At 39.6% G+C, this 21,359-nt stretch overlaps 3 protein-coding genes across 3 annotated transcripts; 2 read left to right on the top strand and 1 right to left on the bottom strand.

Moving 5' to 3' along the window:
• The first annotated feature begins 5,746 nt into the window (after window positions 1-5,746).
• LOC121774059 (CBL-interacting serine/threonine-protein kinase 9-like) lies at window positions 5,747-9,188 on the top strand. The gene is made up of 12 exons (XM_042170977.1): window positions 5,747-6,136; window positions 6,352-6,423; window positions 6,506-6,613; window positions 6,724-6,804; window positions 7,358-7,411; window positions 7,486-7,611; window positions 7,683-7,772; window positions 7,853-7,975; window positions 8,053-8,160; window positions 8,235-8,351; window positions 8,577-8,708; window positions 8,861-9,188. Exons 1-12 carry the CDS (start codon window positions 5,879-5,881, stop codon window positions 8,945-8,947), a joined length of 1,356 nt encoding a protein of 451 aa, XP_042026911.1. The 5' UTR covers window positions 5,747-5,878; the 3' UTR covers window positions 8,948-9,188.
• Window positions 9,189-12,937: 3,749 nt separating this feature from the next.
• Window positions 12,938-14,980, top strand: LOC121774057 (3-ketoacyl-CoA synthase 1-like). Its single transcript, XM_042170975.1, has 2 exons — window positions 12,938-13,993; window positions 14,177-14,980. The coding sequence occupies exons 1-2, from the start codon at window positions 13,173-13,175 to the stop codon at window positions 14,934-14,936; spliced, it is 1,581 nt and encodes a 526-aa protein (XP_042026909.1). The 5' UTR covers window positions 12,938-13,172; the 3' UTR covers window positions 14,937-14,980.
• A 1,801-nt stretch (window positions 14,981-16,781) lies between these two features.
• LOC121774058 (heterogeneous nuclear ribonucleoprotein Q-like) lies at window positions 16,782-20,692 on the bottom strand. Its single transcript, XM_042170976.1, has 9 exons — window positions 20,555-20,692; window positions 19,119-19,560; window positions 18,887-19,003; window positions 18,609-18,749; window positions 18,336-18,515; window positions 17,687-17,891; window positions 17,351-17,535; window positions 17,185-17,270; window positions 16,782-17,102 (listed from the first exon to the last, which is right to left on the bottom strand). Exons 2-9 carry the CDS (start codon window positions 19,482-19,484, stop codon window positions 16,961-16,963), a joined length of 1,422 nt encoding a protein of 473 aa, XP_042026910.1. The 5' UTR covers window positions 19,485-19,560; window positions 20,555-20,692; the 3' UTR covers window positions 16,782-16,960.
• Between the last annotated feature and the right edge of the window lie 667 nt (window positions 20,693-21,359).

Genomic DNA, 21,359 nt, shown 5'->3' with positions numbered 1-21,359 from the left:
ATTTGCTTCTGCCCTGTCTATCAACCCCGCCCTCAATTCAAAGCTGTTGGCTGCTATCCCCGCATTGTTGACTGGTGGATTAGCAACCTGTCTGTAGGCAAATTGATTTTGCACGGGCACTGGCCTCACATTCTGTTCATCCAATTGCCTCTGCATGGCAACCAGCTGTAGACGGAGTTGGCGGATGACAGGATCCTCATTGTTGTTCTCCTCCCCGTTATCCATTAGAATTGGAGAATGAGGCTCGTACTGTATAGGTGACGGAGGTGGAGATGGAGTGGGTGATGGAGTTCTCTGGATAGGAGAGAGTGGACGCCTATGGGCGGGTGAAGAAGCCCGAATTCTTTGGTTTAACCTTCTCTGTGCGTTCATCTTTCTGTTGGATGCTTCGATCTCGGGATCGATGGGCTCTAAAGGTGGACCTTTAGAACGCGTGTGCATACAACCTGAACAAGGAAACACATCTATTAGAGCACTCAAAATAAAAAGTAAAAATAAAGCAAGTAAAATCTAGACTAGTAATCTCAAATATTATCACGATATTAAGCTATAATGACACACAATTGTCCCCGGCAACGGCGCCAAAAACTTGACTCGACTTATTTTAACACAAGTAATACTCGCAAGTGTACGGGGCTAGAGTAGCAATCAGTAAGCAAGAGTATCGTATCCCACAGAGACAATTTTGTATCAGCTTAACTACCACGAACAAAGATCAACTACTATCTAGACAATCAAGTGCAGTTTTGTTTGTTCTAACAACTAATAAAAGCATATAATAAGCAAGTATCAATTAAGGACTAGAAAAGACGGTGCGATGATGATATGAGAGATAATATGGAGAAAATGTAGGACTCAAGGATCCGATGCATAATTCCAAGCTCTTATCCAATTGATTCGCCTTACCTTTTGGTGTCTCTAGAGTTACTAAGTCAACCACGATTATAGATTAAACCCCCTCCCGGGGTGAAAAACCTGTAGATTAGATGCTAGAATTGAAGTCCCCTTCTAATCCTAAAACCTCTAACTCCCAAAAGTTTGATTAGGTTAATGACCTCACTCAAAACCTCAACTCTCCCGAGTTCTATTGTATTAAGGTGTGAATTATTCTTCTTTCCGGATTAACTATTTCATCTCCCGATTAATCTAATTAATCCTACACAATCAAATGGTGATAAAGCAATTGAAAGGAATAAACCCAAGAATAATCAAATAACTACAAGAGCAAGGCAAGAACAATATCAATCGGATAAAAACTATGAAATTAGTGCATCATCACCAAGAATTCTACAAGAGATGTTTAGCTACTCATGTTTATGAAGAAAATCATGTTCAACACAAAGAAATTCAACAAACACATGAAATATAGATACTAAGTACTCCTGTGAGAGCAAGCTATGGAATGAAGCTTCAATCTTCCGATATAGAGTCTTCAATCTTCAAATCTCTCTCTCAAAGGTGTTCTTGGGGTGTGTGTGTGTTGGAGGCGGTAGGTGTGGTATATTTCGCGTGCCTGCAACCCTAGCCTTTTTCTCGTTTTTTTTTCGTCAAAGTTGCGTTTTCAGCTTTTCAGACGTGTCATACATTCCTACCCGGCCGGGTTGTATTTTTGAACTGGAAATTAAACCCGGCCGGGTCCCCGTTTTAGAACCGTTGCTGAACTTTGGCTCTACCCGGCCGGGTCGGATTATTGCACTGTAAATCCACCCGGCCGGGTCCTTCTTTTCGTGCCCCTGCTGCCTCTGAACACTTTATGCTCCATTTTCTCCTCTTTTCAGCTATCTTTCCTAGAACACTCTACAAAACGCATAGAACTCCAAAGGTATAATAATCGGTTAGCTGAAATCAACTTCGAGTGATAAAATTGACATTTAGCACTTCAACATACCAATTACACCTACGAAAATATGAGTTTGTCAGTACCCCGATTCGTACGTTGGGGGCGGCCACGCCGTGGCTTGGACCTGCTTCATTATCGCCGTTCGCCTAACTAGTCAGTTGTACACCTTCATCTTCGACAATCATGTTGTGCATGATAATACATGCGTACATTATATCGGCAATGCAGTCGACATGCCACAAACGCGTTGGACCCCTAATTGCCGCCCATCGAGACTGGAGCACACTAAATGCGCGCTCCACGTCCTTACGCACCGACTCCTGCCATTCTGCAAAGTAGGCCTTCCTCTCATCGGATGCGCATCTGATTGTCTTCACAAAGACGGGCCACCTAAGGTATATCCCATCCGCCAAGTAGTAGCCCATATCATGCCGGTTGCCGTTGGCGATAAAACTGATGGCCGGACCGACGCCCTGGCACTGCTCGTTGAAAAGGGGCGACGAGTTGAGGACGTTGAGGTCGTTGTTCGACCCGGCTACCCCAAAATACGCATGCCAAATCCACAGCCGATAATCAGCTACGACCTCGAGGATCATCGTGAGATTCTTTCCCTTTAGTCGGTCGTGTAGAACCCCTTCCAGGCAGTAGGACAGTTCTTCCACTCCCAATGCATACAATCTATGCTGCCTAACATACCCGGGACATGCTTCTCTCCGTGCATCTGCATCAACTCCTGACAGTCTTCGCGGGTAGGGCTTCGAAGGTACTGATCACGGAATATTTCAATCACGCCATGACAGAAATACTTCATACATTCAAGGGCAGTCGTCTCACCGATGTGGAGGTACTCGTCCCACATGTCTGCCGCGCCTCCCTAGGCCAACTGTCTGATTGCCGCAGTGCACTTTTGAATAGGTGTGTGGTCGGGTCTGCCAGCCGCATCGTGCCTGAAGCGGAAATACAGATATCGACGCTCCAAAGCCTCAACAATACGCATAAACAGGGCCCTGCTCATCCTAAAACGCCGCCTGAAAAGGTTGGTGTTAAACCGCGGCTCCGGTGCGAAGTAGTCTTCATATAGCCGATGATGTGCAGCTACGTGATCCCGCTCAATCACTGCTCGGCGGTGGACAACGGGTCGAGGTCTAGGTACCGCCGGCTGCAAGGCCCTCTTTAACAGCCGGTCTATCTCACGGGACGTATAGGCCTCCAACGCTTCGTTCATTCGCCGTTCGTACTCCTCAGCATCCCCACCACTACTACCACCCGCGCTACTCATTTCGCGTTGTTGCTCTTGTACAGAAATTAAGATAGAGAGAATACTCGTTAAAACAAGCGGTGCAAATGAAAATGACGTGCAAATCGCGTATATATAGTGTTTCGAAAATTAAATTAAAAAAAATCCGCTCGTCGATCGCTCGTCGATCGGGAGCCTGCAATGGCGGCCAGCGGATCGGCGAGCGCATCGGCCAGCGCTCGGAAATCGGCATGCGCTCGCCGATTTTTTTGCTGAAATTCGGCTAGCCGATTACAATGGTTCGGCGAGCGGACCGGCTAGCGCCGGGGATCGGCTAGCCGGTCCGCTTGCCGCCATTATGGATACTCTAATGGAAAGAATCCAACTCGCATACATCAAATTGTGGCGGCTAGCCGGTCCGCTCGCCGCCTGAAAAGAATCCAACTCGCATACGTCAAATTGTGGATAATAATATAAAATAATAATTATCAATCCATATTCGTGGACGACAGAAATAATGTTCCCTGAAATTGGAATTTCCTATAACAAAATATAATAATTTGTCATAGTATATAGCATAACTGAGCCATGCTAAACAACATATAGAAAAATACCAATGGGCAATGGTAGGAAAATATCATTTTATTATCATTTCATTATAGAGATTTATTATGCCAGGTATTAATCCTTCATTCGTCCCAAATTAATGTAAATAGGGAGTATTTCTTTTAACATAAAATTTAAGAAAGTATATTTAATAAAGTGAAAAGAAAATAGGAGAAGTAATATTAAATAGATAAGTAAAGATAATAAAATCAGAGAAAAATAAATACTCCTAATAAATTAAATTGATGGATTTTTGAACACTTCATACTCCATATTTTTAATTGTTCAGGATTAACTTATTCTGAAATTGTTCAGAATGAATTGAACTAAGCCGAATTAGTTATGCTCAAAATTCATAAGCTAATACTAATACTTACGGTATAATATTGGCGTATGGTTCAATTGAAAATTATCTTAAAATAAAGTTATCAGTTGAAAGCATTAATCCCTCCGTCCCAAGATATTTAATTGACTTCTTTTTTGCACTAGTTTTTAAAAAATTGCAATAAATAGTTAGAGTGGATAAATATTAACGTAAAAGCGAGAATAATATAGAGATTCTGTACTAATTAAACTGCATGAACCACGAACTGAATCAGATTAGTTTTGTGTTGCATATGTTTTGCGTACATTTTTGTGCAATAAACTCAATTTTTTTATTGTAAATTGTACTTAATCAAACCATCAACTATAATAATGTACTTAGAACTCCTTAGTCCCATTCAAGATGATGTACTTAGTCCCATTCCATTCAAGATGATCATTCTATTTTTGTTTGTCCCAATTAAAATAATTACTTTTCAATTTTGGAAATAACTTCCTCTCTCCCCTCTACTCATTAAAATATTTAGGCCATCCACAATTGGGCGCCCTAAGGCGCGCCCTAAAGCCCGCCTTATGCACCGCCACGTCAACATTTTATCCTCATGCCCTTCCACCTGCAGTGGGGCTCCCTAAAGCGCGCCCTAAGCATTTTACTATTGTTATGTTATTTAATTTAAATGTTTTCAAATATATAAATGCAAACTTATTAAAAAATACAACGATTAACTAAAAGAACGGCAAAAAAATCATTGATTAAAAAAAAAGTTACACGAGATAGAAATAAAAAAATGACTATCCTACAAAAGCCCCAACTTCCGGCTCAACTCATCGCTCAACCTCTGGAGGCGTTCGGCTTGGGCCGGATCCGTACACTTCATAAGGGCGTTGTGCGTATCCAACAACGTCCGCGCCATCGAGGCCGTTGCCAAATCCGCGTAGGCAAGTGTCGCCTGGATCGTCGCCGGGGTCGGGATCGGCGATGGGGGGCGGCGGCCGAGGAGGATGTCGCCTTCGCCTTCCCTTTGTTCTTCGCAGCCTTGACGCCTATGGGACGCCGCCGGGAGGACATCGGTGTGTCAGAACTCTCTTCCTCCGTGCACGTCTGGTTGAGGTCCACCGGACGAGTTCCGCTTTCGCCTGGTCGTGTAACCACCAGTGTCGGTTGTCTTCGTCCTCTTCGCCACACCGGTGTGCAGAATCCCGCCTTGGAACTTCTGTTTGTCCCTCAAGAGCGCCCAGATGTTGAAATGCTTGAAGTCGCCGTACATGGACTGGTACGACAACAACGCTCTATCGCGCACGTCGCTCAAGCTCTTGCCGCTTCCCTGATCCCTCGAGCACTTCTCCATCGAAAAGTTACAAATGAAAAGTGAAGCTGGGGTGTATATATAACAAAATTTTTGAATTTAAAAAAAAAAACTAAAACGTGTTGCATCGTCCGCGCCATCGTCCGCGTCGCCCACGATGCCCTATCGTCCGCGGACTAAGTGTCGGGCGCGGGCGACGCATTGTGGATGGCCTTAACTATTAATTTTTTCTCTCTACTTTATTCCACCTAACAACACTTCCTGAAATCTCATATCATTCAAGAATGTGGCCACTAGCCATCTTGAGTGGGACGGAGGGAGTATAAAAATATATTTAATTAACTGAACAACATTAAAAAAAAGTTTAAAAAAACTCAATTTTTATCTTATCAGTCAAACCGAAATCGGGATATATGATTGGGAAAAGAAAAGGAATGAAAGTGGATAGGAATAGAATTCAGTTGGTAAATAGCGAAGCCACGTCATCTCTTCTGCAACTCTTCTGGAAATTTTGCCTTTGCATCAACCTAAGAGAAAGGTGAGTAATCACAGAGTCGACGGAAAATGAGCAGCACATCCACATCATCATCATCAACGGCGCTGCCGAGAACGCGCGTCGGTAAGTATCAGCTTGGGAGGACACTGGGACGAGGCTCCTTCGCCAAGGTCAAGTTCGCCACCAACACCGAAACCGGTGATCGAGTCGCCATTAAAATCATCCAGCGCGACCAAATCCTCCATCACAAGATGGTCGAGCAGATTAAGAGAGAAATTTCGACGATGAAGCTGATCAAACATCCTAATGTCGTCAATTTAGTTGAGGTGGTTTTGATTTTGAATTCCCCTTTTCGCGCTATTTCATTATATTTAACCTAGCGTCTAATAGTAATCTGATCATGCCTGTAATTTAGAGATTTCACAGTCGTAATTTACTTTAATTCGTTTAAATTGGTGAGCATTTCTGCAGGAGAATACTCCAAACTCTGCACTTTCATGATGGCGTATGTATAATTTAATTCTACTTGCATCTTCAACAGGTTATGGCTAGTAAAACTAAGATTTACATTGTTCTCGAATATGTTGATGGAGGTGAACTCTTTGATGAAATCGTAAGTGTGTAGAATTTGTATGTTAGGAGTACCATTCAAAGACTTGGTTGCAATTGACGATGTCATGCCCATATTTTTGCAGGCTAAATATGGAAAACTTGACGAAAGTAGTGCTAGGAGATACTTTCAACAGCTCATTAATGCTGTGGACTACTGCCATAGTAGAGGTGTATACCATAGAGATCTCAAGGTTAATTGCCTCTCCATCACATGAATATAAGATTTTTTCTTTGATAAGAAGTTATCAGTTTCTTTTATATATGTTAGTAATGTCATGTGCCTTTCATTTTAACTTTGCAGCCGGAGAATCTCTTGCGGGATTCGTATGGCAATCTTAAAGTTTCGGACTTTGGATTGAGTGCCATTTCAAAACAAGTTCGGGTTAGTTCTGCATATCTTATGTTGTTTGAATTTGTCTAACATGGACTATTTTGTTTCTGAAAATATTTCTGTCTGTCTTATAGTAGTTGAAGTCTTACGTATTTCTGTTTCCTTTTATCCCTCAGCAGGACAAGTTTCTTCAATCTATCTTTGTTTAGCCTGGTCTTGTCATGTTGAACTTGGACCCCAGTCATAGCTTTTACTTCAATTTTGTTGTGTTGACGTTTTTATTTGTGCCACAAAATGCCGCTCCACTTTGCCATCAATATCTATAACTAGATCTTGATGAATGTCTGATTGCCTTAATCTATTGCCTGGTTTTGCTCGAGGCTATGCTCGAAGGAACACTTGTTACCTTGTTTGTCTTTTTTTCTTCTTTTTTCACCCCTTTAGAGTATCCCTAGTATTTTGTCGACAACTATTTTCTTTACAAGACAATGTTCATCGTGTGGATTTGGACATTGTTATGGGAAGTTTTAGATGGGATTTGCTGTATTAGGGGAGTTTCTAAAGCAGGAGTGCTAATTGAATAGCTCGTGGTGATTTTTTGTAGGATGACGGACTGCTTCACACAGCCTGTGGCACACCAAATTATGTAGCACCCGAGGTTCTTGTCTCATATTTTAAGAAGAGTGGAGTATGATTTTCAGTTTAAAGCATGAGATATGTTTTCCCCTTCAGGTGCTCACGGATAAAGGCTATGATGGCACTTCAGCAGATGTATGGTCTTGTGGGGTTATTCTTTTCGTCCTGATGGCTGGATACTTACCTTTCGATGAGCCCAACCTAATGGCTTTATATAGAAAAGTGAGTTTCTATTGCTTTGTGATAGTTAGCTGTTTTCAAATGTGTTCAAGTGAGTAATGGTTCTTTTCCAGATTCAAAGGGCAATATTCTTTCTCCCTTCATGGTTTTCATCAGGTGCAAAAGACGTGATCAAGCGTATCCTGGATCCAAATCCAGTAGCTGTGAGCTCTTAAATACTGATAGTCACTGGTCTGTGCATTATTTAGTTGAATGTTTTTGAGTAAATATGTGTTATTTGCAGCGAATGACTATTCCTGAAATTCTAGAACATGAGTGGTTCAGAGTAGATTACAAGGCACCTCATTTTGAACAGGATGGTGATGTAAACCTTGATGACGTTGATGCTGTCTTCAGTAACAATCAAGTAAGTATAAGTTCGAAGAAAAAATACAATTTTTTTGTTAACTCGAGTATTGACTTGGTTGAGATTGGTTATATCAGGATCTTCTTGTCACAGAAAGGATAGAGAAGCCAGTATCGATGAATGCCTTTGAGCTTATATCTCGGTCCGAAGGTTTCAGTCTTGAGAATCTGTTCAATAAGCAGATGGTATATACATTAGATGGTTTGTGTGTCTGTGTGTGATTAGCTAAGTAGATGAGCAGTTGTAGTTTTTTCTGCAGGGGCTAGTAAAGAGGGAAACTTGCTTTACATCAAAACGTCCCGCGAATGAAATAATGTCGAAAATAGAGGAAGCGGCTAAGCCTATGGGTTTCAATGTTAACAAAAGAAACTATAAGGTACTACTCCCTTCGTTCTTTGTGGATAAAGTAAGAGTGAGGAAGAGAGAATAAAGTAAAAGAGAAGATTACTTTGTGTCAAAAATAAAAATGACTCAATTATGTTGGAACTTCCCAAAATAGAAAATGACTCAATTAACATGGAAAGAGAGAGTTTTAATTAGGTGAATATTAACTATTAGGTTCACATTAATGGTGTTTTAATGTATTTATATGGTGTGGCAGATGAAATTGAAAGGTGATAGGACAGGAAGAAAGGGGCAGCTAGCTGTAGTTACAGAAGTATTTGAGGTGGCTCCTTCATTGCACATGGTGGAGCTTCGTAAAACCGGCGGCGACACCCTCGAGTTCCACAAGGCAAGGCATCTCATCATCATACATTCTTTTTAAATGATTAATAATGGTTCTCATTTATCCTGTGATTGTTGTGACTCGAATCCCGCCTATTGGTTTGGAGATAAGAGTCTTACTAATTAGGTTGTGTTTCATCGTTTGTTTACATCTTGCAGTTTTACAAGAACTTCTCGTCGGGGTTAAAAGACATCGTCTGGACTGGTGAATCAAATTTAAATGATGACCAAACCACGGCCACCTAAACTCCAATACCAAATTATGCATACATAGTTACTCATTTCTCTACTCAAACCTTTACTTTTTTATATGTTACTCTCCCGTTTCATTTAAAGAGTCTCAGGTTGAGTCGACACAAATTTTAGTAATTTGTTGATTGTGTAATGGGTGGAAATATGTAAATGAAAATGTTAGCGAATATGAATGGAATACGATAATAAAATGTGCATATATCAAAAGTATTAAAAGTAGATTGATATTTTTTAAGTGGGGACAAATTAAAATGATGGATGGATCGGGTATGGAGCAGCATTAAATCTTTGGGCCAGCTATCCTATCCATTGAGGTGTCTATAAATCAGTACGGAAAATAGTTATTGGATCCGTCGGCAGATACTCTTGGTAATTACCAAAAAAAAGACGGGTGGATCAAAATGACAATAGAGAGTTTTATGTTGGGACGAAGGGAGCCATATTTGATTCGTCTCAATCAAGGTTGGTTATTTTTTGGCCTAAAAGTCTTCAACTATAGTCTTCCACTCCTAGCACTAAATAATGCGACATCATGATGATTGATGGCAAATGATAATTCATTGAACACAAGAAAGTTTTTTTGGTGTAGTTCCTTTCTGAGTGGGGAGGAGCAATATGAGAATGGTTGAAAAACAATTTGTCACGAGTTTATTAATAAGATTGGATATAAAATTTTTTGGTAATCATGTCTATGCATGCCTTAAATTTGAAAATTTCACCATAAATGCGACATTGCATGTCAAAAATGAATGAAGGGTGAGATAACTCCAAAGTTTGAATAGCCAACTGCCTAAGATATACTCCCTCCCTAAAAATAATTAAACCTAAATTATAGCACTACTTCATATAAATACTGAATAATCGATCTTAAAAAAAATTAGTAGCTAAGTATTAAAGATACAAAAAACTCTAATCACACAAATATATTTTATAGTGTATTTTATTCAGTAGTAGTATTTTGAATCATTATATTATTGTTCTTCAATTTTGGTTGACAGTTTTAACTCGTGTCTTAGGAGCCTATTCCGACAGTTTTTGCTCGTGTCTTAGGAGCCAATCTGACAGTTTTTACTCGTGTCGAGGAGCCTTCTTTAATTTTTCTGACAGTTTTGACTCTTGTCGAGGAGCTAATTCTGACAGTTTTGACTCTTGTCGAGGAGCTAGTTCTGACAGTTTTGACTCTTATCGAGGAGCTAGTTCTGACAGTCTTGACTCTTGTAAAGGAGCTAATTCTGACAGTTTTGACTCATGTGATGATCATGCACCGCTCCTCCTTTCACAGCTACTTGCTGTTTTCTTCTCCTGTAGATCAGTCAGCTACTTCTTTCTCCTTTCTCAGTTGCTTCTTCTTCGTCGGGCATAGTCACCTCGATGAATTATCCGGCTGATTAACTTTGAATCTAAACACATGATGTTTTGACTAAATGTACACTAATTCTTAGGTTAGGCTGCTATATTCCCTAAAAGCATTTTATATACTCTATTTTAAGTAATTCGAAATTTATAGCTATATAGAGGGTGTTCGGTTGGCAAGATTAAATCTCATGATTAAATATGTATCATGTTTGGTTCATAAGATTGAACTCTTCAACTTAATCCTAGATGGATAGTCTCATGATAATTAGTCATAGCCTCCCCTCCAACTAAAATAATCCCACAACTTAATCCTAGATGGATAGTCTCATGATATTAGTCATGGCAACCGAACGCCATCATAATATATATAAGTAGTATGAGGCGTGACAATCTGAGAGTCGTCATATCAAATTTAATTAATATTATAAAGATTGATTGAATAATATTCTTTCCCAAATCATAAACCATTACCACAACAAGCTGTATTGCTGTATTAATCAGAAAAAAATATTACTAATATTATCTCTCAAAGAAGTTTTGTGAAATTTATAAATGAAACAACAGTAGATGATTTCTTGAACGATATCGACGCATCAAAGTCAATTTCTTCCACTGCACAAAGAAAAAAATAAGACTTCAAGCTATATTAAATTTGCGAAATATGACTAAAACTCATGATTTTTCCAGCTGTATTTATCCAAAATAAAAATGGGAAAATACTTTGGTAACCATACGCATCATGAGCCCTAATAACAATGATTTTTTTTTTCTTTTGTTTATAGAGGATCAATAATAGTTCTCCATCTATCATGTCTAACTCGAACTTCTGGCCTATTATATAGGAAAAAAGTGCCTTACCATGCATGGACCGATCTATATGGTTGCCACAAGGGGCAAAATGCCTCATCTAAAAAAAATTATTTATGCTACTTTTGTTAGTTAATTTTAATTTTATTTTTGAAATATCATTATTTATGCCCCTTCTTAATTCATTAAAATATAATTTTACCCCACCTATATAGAATTTCTGGCTCCGTCCTTGTAATACCATGTATTTATGGCCTTGATGACCTTGTGTTAAATATTCGGTTTGGCAGAGAGATAAATAAATAGTAACATACACACATTTTAGATTATTCTAGTCATATAACTTCAAGATAGATGAATTATCTGCTCTATTAATATCATATTTTTCGGGTACGCCCACCATCGGGGCAACGCGCAAGAAATCATCCCTAAAAATGGTGTTTCAATGAAGGTGGGAACTAATATTCTAGTAGTACTAATTAATATTTATGGATCTTATAAAGAGTGAAGCTTGATGGATGGATGTTAGAAGTTGGGCAACTTAAATGCCAAATGTGGAACCATTGATGCTAGACAGCAGCTAACAGCTAGTAGCACACATCTATCAAACCTAAGATAATTAGCATTAACCACACCAATATTTATCAACTAATTAACCAAACCTCAACTAAAAGTATATATCATGAGAGCCACATATAAAATGATGAATTTTACTAGTTCACCATTTCAGATATAAATCATATTCGTTGAGTTCGATAGACAAAATAATAATGAACAAACAATATCGGATTAGCCGTGGTCTTTAATCACATGTAAATATGGTAATAGATGGACTCTATACAAACTTAATATATAGATTTGATACAAAGGGTATAGTGTGCTAACTAATTTACGGTAATAACTAATAACTTTCAATTCAGTGTATTAAAATTATTAATACAAAAACATAAAATATCAACACAAGAATATTGATAAATATCAACCCGGCGGAATCCGACTAATCCTGCTCGACCGGGCTTGAGAATTAAGGCCAAAAGTCTCCCAGCAAATAACGGGGGTTGAACCGGTAACCTCAAGGTCACCACAGCTCCATGCTGCCAACTGTGCTGCAACCTGTTGGTTGTCTCCCCACTTTTTAATACTACTATACTCTTTGCCAAAGGTCTATAAGTACTCTCCCATTACTATACTCTTTGCCAAAGGTCTACATGTACTCTCCCATTAATATTTTATTTAATTGAATAACATGCCCCCATTACACTTGGTTAAAAGTTTGTGGGCTCCAAATATGGAAATGGAGTGGAATCAATGGGAATAATAGTCATATACACAAAAATATCAATACGTCTCGATTAATTATGAATGAAATGGGAATGATAGTCATACACAAAAAATATCTAAACGTCTGAGAAATAGTACAAAATATCAAAACGTGTTTATTAATTTTGGGAGAGCAAGGCACGGCGCAAACTACAAAAAACGAAGAAAAATTACTGCAAAAAAATGATTTAAGAAAGAAAGAAAGAAAATATCTAAATTAAAAGCAAAAAAGAAAAGAAAATATGTATATATACATATATTCAAATATAAAAGTTAGGCATAATAAAATTCTTATTAATATTTTTTCCAAGTCCTCTCTTGAAGATCACTAGTATAGGTCTGACTCATTTATAGTCTGACTATTATGAATACGCTAATGAACAAGAGCTCGCTTAAACATGAATATTATATATCTGACTCATTTATAATGAATTATATAATGAATGAGAACTCTATTTTTCTCACATGGCCACTTGGTCAAATATATAATCCCACATGGATCAACAACGTTACCTATAATATGTAGCCCACATTTTCTTGCACAAGTAATCAAATCCCATCTATTTCATCTTGGTTGTTGAACTATCTTCCTCTACACCCTTTCTCCCAATCATTCATATCATAACTTATATACACACCCAAATTGCTCCTCATTTCTTCCATCCTTTCCGAATTAATTTCATTCTCCCTCACCCCAACCAACTAACCACCAACAACCAACCAACCCCGTGCTACCATGGAGCGCATCGACATGAACGAGGAGCGGCTCCTAGCCGAGGTCGACTTCAAGGACTCGTCCCCCATCGTCATCAAGATCCGTCGCAAGCTCCCGGATTTTCTCCACTCGGTGAAGCTCAAGTACGTAAAGCTAGGCTACGGATACTTGTGCAACCCGGCCACCGTGCTCCTTTTCTTGGCCGTGGTGCCTCTGCTCGTCCAAGCCTGGTCGAGCAGGACACTCCTCCTTGACACGGCCACCATTTTATTGGCCGCGGCCGCCGTGACCCTGCCCCTGGGCATTTACTGGGCCAAGCGGCCGCGCCCAATCTACCTCGTCGACTTTGCGTGCTACAAGCCGCAGGACGAGAGGAAGCTATCCGTGGAGTCATTTTTAAAAATGTCCGCAGATAGCGGAGCATTCGAGGAGGAATCGATCAACTTCCAAAACAAGATTTCGCACCGGTCGGGGCTGGGAGATGAGACCTACTTTCCGAGAGGGATCACCTCCCATCCCCCGAACCTCTCCATGGTGGAGGCGAGGCTCGAGGCCGAAAACGTGATGTTCGGTGCTCTTGATTCGCTCTTCAGCAGCACCGGGATCAGCCCGAGCCAGATCGGGATCGTGATCGTGAACTGCAGCTTGTTCAACCCGACCCCTTCGCTCTCCTCCATGATCGTTAACCATTACAAGATGAGGACGGATATCAAGAGCTTCAACCTCGGCGGGATGGGCTGCAGCGCGGGGCTGATTTCCATCGACCTCGCGAAGCACCTCCTCCAGGCCAACCCCGACACTTACGCCATCGTCGTTAGCACCGAAAACATAACCCTGAACTGGTACTGATTTAATTTATATACTAATTTCAGTTCACTTTTTACTAAATATTTATTTGCTGACTTAAGTCAGCTAGTCAGGGGCCTAAGCCCCTACTATGCCTATTTTGTTAAAAAAATCTTTTATAAAAAGTACTTTTTCAAGTACAGTAAAATTTTGAAAACTAGTCTTTCATTTGCCAACAGGTACTTCGGCAACGACCGGTCCATGCTTTTATGCAACTGCATCTTCCGGATGGGGGGCGCGGCGGTCCTCCTCTCGAACAAGGGCCGGGACAGGCGCCGGTCCAAGTACGAGCTCATCCACACAGTGCGGACGCACAAGGGCGCAGACGACAAGAGCTACAACTGCGTCTACCAGAGGGAGGACGACAAGGGGACAGCTGGCGTTTCGCTGGCGCGGGAGCTGATGGCGGTGGCAGGGGACGCGCTGAAGACGAACATCACGACGCTAGGGCCGCTGGTGCTGCCGCTGTCGGAGCAGGTGATGTTCCTGGTGAGACTAGTGAAGAGGAAGGTGCTCGGGGCCCGGGTGAGGCCGTACATACCGGACTTCAAGCTGGCGTTCGAGCACTTCTGCATCCACGCGGGCGGGCGGGCAGTGCTCGACGCCATCGAGAAGAACCTGCAGCTGAGCGAGTGGCACATGGAGCCGTCCAGGATGACGCTGCATAGGTTCGGGAACACGTCGAGCAGCTCGCTGTGGTATGAGCTGGCGTACACGGAGGCGAAGGGCCGGGTTTCGAGGGGGGACCGGGTGTGGCAGATTGCGTTCGGGTCGGGTTTTAAGTGTAATAGTGCGGTGTGGAAGGCTCTGAGGGAAATATCTGTTGAAGAATGCCAAAAAAGTAATAATCCGTGGTCGGATTGTATACATAAGTACCCTGTTGAAATTCCGGTTTCCACTGCTGCCGCCGCGGCCTCTGCTTCCACCGCTGCCAATTAATTCTGGCTATATATATACATACACATGAGATTGTTGATGATTAACTTGTCATGCATCTCTTACAAAATCTTTTATTTATTAGTTGTGGAAATGTGTATCGATATACTTCACGGGAATACGATTCATGTGTTTTAAAAATTGGATCGGAACGATTCCACCGTGGCGTTGCTCGGGTCTTGTTTGGAAATATATAAAACCCCCTGGAATGTTGAACTGTTATGAAACGGAAAAACTGGATTGATTTGTTATTAATTCATGAAAAATTTATCCATTTCCTTACGCTTTTTCTTGCAAAAATTATTTTATCGTTTTATATTTAAACTTATTTGTAAACTTGATTGATTGGTTTATCATTTTATTTATTTATTTATAGTATTTGTAAACTAATTTTTTACTTTCTCTTTGTAGTAAGTTTGACTAAAATGACATGTCCATGTCGTTGAGACATTGGTATTTCATATGATAGGGATTTAAGAAAAATAGCATCGTATTCTGCGTGCCTAACTAAATACTATACTAGTCTAATTCCCATCAGTCGCACACCAACCTAACCTACTAGGAAGCCTACTCAATTGCTCATATATCTAAACCTATGGAGTACTAGTATTTTTCAATTCAAGGAGAATCATACATATGTTCATTTATTCTTAAAAGTAGTACTCCCTTTTCCCATTACAAATTAAACGTGTTTTTTTAGCGTCTTATTAAAAATGAAGCGTTTTCTAAAATAGAAACAACACTATCTTTACCTTTTCCTTTCTCTCTTCATTAACTTACAAACAATACTGTATAAATTACGTACCAGAAACCAAATGTTTCCTATTTATTTGGACGGAGGGAGTATTACTGAAAAAATATAGTACTAAAACACAATACACTACCTTTCTAGGTAACCCGAGACGCGACATACCAACAAAGTGCATACTCGTACCGATGATAATCATATACTTCATCCATTCACAATTAATAATTCTTTATTTTTTTTTGAATCTGTCTTAAAAAATTAATTTCCTCATAATTTTTTCTAAGTACTTATTCACTTTCAATTAATAATACATCAACAATGTTTTGATGAAGAGTTTTATAAACACATTCCATTAATGAAAAGTCTATTGTGACCGGACACAGCCCAAAATGAGCTTATTTGTTGGGCTTTGAGCCCAACTGGAAATGAATCCGCTAATAACAATACAAAATTTAATTGTGTATATCTCTGATAATAAGCTAGAGAAATAGAAGCATGTGGAGCGCGCTATCCTTACCCGGCGGCATCTCCTCCGCCCCAAAGCGCAGTCAGTTGGTGGCAGCCGGCAGAAATCAGGCGAACATGCGAAAAGGTGGTGAGGCGGAGCCGCGGCTGAGTGGCTCCGATGTATTGATGGCGCTCAACAGAGCCGCAGCCAACAAATTTAAGGAAAAAGCGATTAGAATCGATAATGATGCATCAGCACCACGGCCAGCGGTGACGGCGAAAGTGAAGGAGCAGTCATCTACGGTTAAGCCCCTTCGCATCAATTCGCAATGGGAGCATCAATTGGAGGAGCTGGAGACCAGACTTCACCAACTCCTCCCTCGTGCCTGAGGTCAGCTTTGCAGGTAAACCATAGCACTGAGAAATTGTACAATTCACAATTTTGTGAATGTTGATTTTCAAATTCATGTGAAGAAATGGTTAAATTGTTGTTAATCAGAAAAGACTACGTGTCTCTATTCATCTCCACAGCCTTGTTGATGACATTTCTTTTGGTTTTCGGAACTCCACAAAATAGAAAATAGTTTTGTTTTAGTTTATGGCTATAATTTTGTCCAGCAAAGAACAAACTACTACTATATGAAGTCATGAACTCACCAACATTCTTTCCCATTCAACAAACGGAAAAAAAAATGGAAATTAACAATAGAGAGGGATTGAATTTTGCTTAGATTCACCACCTTCATTGGATATAACCAAAAAGTAGCTCAGGGTTATAATCATCTATAGCTAATCCAGGTTACATAATAGCTCGCTCGATTCACTCCCATTTCTAGTAAGGCCTGTACCGTCTATTACGGTTGTTATCATCACCGCCATTGCCCCCTCCACGTGCTTGTGATCCGCCACCATTATTGCCCCTATCATTTCTCCGAGGTCTAACAGGCTGAGGAATCTGTACACCGGGCTGTTGTCTGCAATATACATAAGTTTGTCACAGTGACGCACAATATTTCTTCATTCTCATATTGCACTACATATGATTAGGCAACTTACAGAACATAGCCAATTCGACCATCGGGTAATACCATTGGCACCATTTGCATTCCTGCTGGCATTGGTCCCCTTCCATAAATCATAGGCTGATGAAAATTGTGCCAACATGTTAGGACACGTGATCAAAGGAGACGATAGAAACTGGGCAAAATGAGCACATGACTACCTGCTGAAACCCACCACCACCACCACCACCACCATATCCAGTAGCTATAGAGGCGTAAGGATTTACAGGTATACCACCAAATCCTGGATGGGGAATGTAGTTTGGAACTTGAGAGTTGTGGGGATTAGCTGCATCAAATTTCTTCTCAGTCTGAGGCTTTGCGAGGACGACTTCTAATACCTGGCCTGCATGTGTTTACTAATATCATTCTTCGTCCAAATAGTTCAACAAGTTGCTGAAAATAAAGAGTAAAGGCGTAGCTTTCTTGTGAATCATTATCATAACAAAAAAATTGATCAAGTCTGACATTAGTGCAACCAAGTGAATTCAACAAACCATTTATCTCATATTTTTCTGTCTCTTTGACAGCTTTAAGGGCACTTGATCTTTCAGCATAATGTATGAAGCCAAAGTCTCTCTTCCCACCAGCTTTAGCAGGTGGCATAACAACTTTGGTGACTTCCCCATGTTGCTGGAAGATTTCCTTTAATTCTTCAGTTGATGTATTTTCAGGAATGTTCTTCACATACAGGGCCTTGACCTAAATATAAACATAAAAGAAGAAAGTCTAAAAATATCATCACAACATGCATAAAGGATAGCAACATGAGTATCCTGCTCACTACGAACAGAAACATATGCATTTCATAAGCCCATATGAGCAAGAACAGAGAAAGAGCAATTATCAGTTGACCAGTGGAGGACAAGACATTGCATTGTTACGAGTCAATTTTAATATTTTGCAATCGGTGCCTTATTGCGAGTGCCCTTAAAGTACAAATGCACAATGAGGATGAGGTATACTTAGGTCAGTAGTTTTTAAGTCATAATGGCTTTTATGTTACTCCACAGAATGTTATCCAGCTCTTCAAAGAATGAGACTATCTAAACTACTGTCTAGACTAAGAGCCCAGGAAAAAGTTTTAAAATATCAACGTGGAGTTGTGGACATTTTCATAAGGGAAATTTCAGTTTTGAATTATACCTGAGAAGTAGCAGCAGAATGATCAGGTGTGATCTTCGGGTCAGCCCATGTAACAGTTGGTGTGTTACCATCAAGCTTGAAACTTGCAGAAGACATCTTTTGCCTGGAATAGTCAGCACAAGCATTGTTGTAAAATTCCACAAAGGCAAAACCACGATTTCGACCAGGGTTCTGAGGATCCTGCAGCAATAAAGTGAATAAGGTCAAAAAACGAGAACCTGTGTGTTTGGCTGATAGATAGCTAACTTTTCACGATTAACTAGCCACATATACCTTTATTAGCTCAATGATTTCAGCACCAGGACCTGTTGATTCAATTACTTTTTTGAATTCATCTTCACTCCATCCCTTTGGTACATTGCCTACGAACAATCTGTATTTAGTTTCGGAAAGTGAGCATCGTAGAGTCCTGCCCTGAAGTGAAGAAAGATATGGCATAATAAACAAAATTATTTTATATGCAGACCAGAGAATAACAAAATTAGGAAGTAGTTAGCACAACAAAATGAATATTCTCTCAATATTTTATCAGGCATAGGTGTAAGTCACACCTTGAATTCCTTGTTATTTAATTCTTCAATTGCCTTTTGCGCCTCATCTTTTGTTCTGAAGGCTACAAACGCGAAGCCCTTGCTTTCACCAGTATCCCTATTCTTCATAAACCTTATCTGCATAATGATGAAGCTGTGAGTATTAAAGAGAAATGGAACAGTATACGCATAAAGATATCTGTTTGCTACAAACAATTTGCAAGTAAAAATTTTATTCCTATATATTCACCACCTCAAAGATTTCACCAAGGGGTTCACAGAGTTCCCTCAAGTCTTCCTCCGAAATATCTCGAGAAAGTCCTCCAATAAAAACTTCAGAGCCATGGGGTGGAAGATCAAGAAGCTCAGCATGTTTCTCTTTCTCCTCTTCGGTAAGAGATGTTGAGTTATCTTTATCTTCCATATCCCCAATGCTGATATCCGTTTTATCTGTTCCTGCAGATTGACCTTTCCCACCATCCTCGCTTCCGGTATCCTCCTGAGGTTCTTCTTCACCAACATCTCCAGCTCCTTCGTCTTCCATGACTTCTTCATCGTCTTCACTGTAGTTATCATCGTCAAGATCCACACGGTCCTCCACTTCAGTATTATCTGCCATGATTCTCTTAGGTTTCAAGTGTTGTCACACTATAAACACAACTTGAGGCCTGGATTGAGGACTCCACCAATAGAATCTGCATGCTCACATTGTTATAACGGCAGCTGGGAAAAGAGAAAACCATCTGCAGATTGCATTGACATGGGCTGACAGGCATTTAACTTTGAAAGATTTGAAATGCATCAAATGTGATATGCTAGGAAACAGGCCATCTCACTGCCATGTTTTTTGGTAGTAGTAGTATATGGTAAGCTTCAGGTAACTGGATAGTTTAGGTGTGAAACCAGATATTCAGGGTACACAACAATTTCTGCTGCCACTTGCCAGATTTAGGAATGTGGTGAAAAAAAGCATCTGTGGTAGGAATTATTCCCCAAAATGAAACAAACACCAGAAACTGGAAATCCATTTGACAAAATTCCTTCTTCAAAAAACCAAAGTTAACAAGAGGAATGGACTCCAAATCAAGATCAATCCATTGGTGTAACATCCTAATCCAGTAAAGATCCAAAGAATTGTGTTGGCCCCATGCTATATATGTATTTGTCATTGTATTATGTAATAATTCAAAAACCAATAGAAAATTACATACATATATATGTATATATACTACATGTATCTCAAACGAGCTAGACTGAAAATCCATACCAATCAATCCCACCTTTCTACCCTTAGAAAAATTGATAATTAAGGTAAATCATAAACCCTCATCAAATAAAAAATAAACAGCTCTCAATCAAAAAAATCGAAACACCAAAAATAAAAATCCCACATTTTTCAAGTCAGCGTGAGCTCCAATTAGCAAAGATTTTCAACCCAAAAACACAATCAAAGGTAAGCGGCTTTCAAGAGGGGTATGCATGTATAAATATAAGAGAGAGTCAGCGAATCAAGGGCAAAATCAGAGAAAAGGATATATATATATATGTATGTGTTTATGTATGTATATATGTATGTATGTATGTGAGAGTAAACAGCAGCAGAGCAGAAGTATTGGAAGAAAGCAGGAGGAGATTTGAGAGAGACGAAAATTTTCCTTTTGATTTTTATGGGATTTCATTTCCCTTTACCTTTTTGTTTCTGTGTGGAGTGTGAGATCTATCCGAACAGTCTGAGAGAAAGAGGCTCTCCTCCCTCTTTTATTTAGGCTGCTCATTTCTGACCTAATTTTACCCCTTTCATCTAGGGGTACATATGTCTTTTCATCCTTCATCTTCTTCCTTACACCATTTGTTTATTGTTACTTGCACGATATTAATGTGTAGTCCTTGATTCTCCTTTATATAGATTACCTTGTTTAATGAGTACAACTATGACTTTAGGCACTCTTAGCCCATGGGAAAAAAAATATATTAAAATATTAATATATCAGATTTATCGTACAAAAAAATATAAAATTTTGGTATATAGTTATTTTTATACAATGTTTATATGTTGTAGTATAATAAAATTTTGATATATACCGTAATTTACAATATAATTGTATATACTGACATCAATAGATGTACAAACGGTATATATACCGTGAATGCGTAAGTTATGTGTATAGGGTGGGAGAAGGTAGAATTTGGCTTATCTAGTTGAACCATGATCCTTTTTATATCCATTAAATCCTTTTTATATCCATTAATCAGACAAAACATGGTTTTTTACACGGGATAAGTAGACTGATATAACTTAATGTACACTGGTCTTTTGAGAATCCTGGATAACAAATATCTTTGGGACATGTCCGGTTTGAAATATTATATCTTATGATTAAATATGTATTATGTTTGATTCATGAAATTGAATCTCACGCCTTAATCCTAATAAATAATCTTATGATAATAATAAGCGATAGCCATTCTCTCCAACTAAAATAATATTACGACT

Source organism: Salvia splendens, chromosome 17 (genome assembly GCF_004379255.2).
Source record: "Salvia splendens isolate huo1 chromosome 17, SspV2, whole genome shotgun sequence".
Classification (NCBI taxonomy): domain Eukaryota; kingdom Viridiplantae; phylum Streptophyta; class Magnoliopsida; order Lamiales; family Lamiaceae; genus Salvia; species Salvia splendens.
The sequence above is the reverse complement of the archived record's forward strand: the minus strand, read 5'-3'. Positions and strand labels throughout refer to the sequence as shown.

Excerpts from the sequence above, each read along its gene's own strand:
- LOC121774059 (XM_042170977.1), top strand. The coding sequence starts at position 5,879 with ATGAGCAGCACATCCACATCATCATCATCAACGGCGCTGCCGAGAACG. Across the intron at positions 6,137-6,351 it reads ATGTCGTCAATTTAGTTGAG|GTTATGGCTAGTAAAACTAA; the intron begins GTGGTTTTGATT and ends CATCTTCAACAG. Across the intron at positions 8,352-8,576 it reads TTAACAAAAGAAACTATAAG|ATGAAATTGAAAGGTGATAG; the intron begins GTACTACTCCCT and ends ATGGTGTGGCAG.
- LOC121774057 (XM_042170975.1), top strand. The coding sequence starts at position 13,173 with ATGGAGCGCATCGACATGAACGAGGAGCGGCTCCTAGCCGAGGTCGAC. Across the intron at positions 13,994-14,176 it reads GAAAACATAACCCTGAACTG|GTACTTCGGCAACGACCGGT; the intron begins GTACTGATTTAA and ends ATTTGCCAACAG.
- LOC121774058 (XM_042170976.1), bottom strand. The coding sequence starts at position 19,484 with ATGGCAGATAATACTGAAGTGGAGGACCGTGTGGATCTTGACGATGAT. Across the intron at positions 17,892-18,335 it reads ATTCTGCTGCTACTTCTCAG|GTCAAGGCCCTGTATGTGAA; the intron begins GTATAATTCAAA and ends GTTTATATTTAG. Across the intron at positions 17,271-17,350 it reads GTGGTGGTGGGTTTCAGCAG|CCTATGATTTATGGAAGGGG; the intron begins GTAGTCATGTGC and ends AATTTTCATCAG.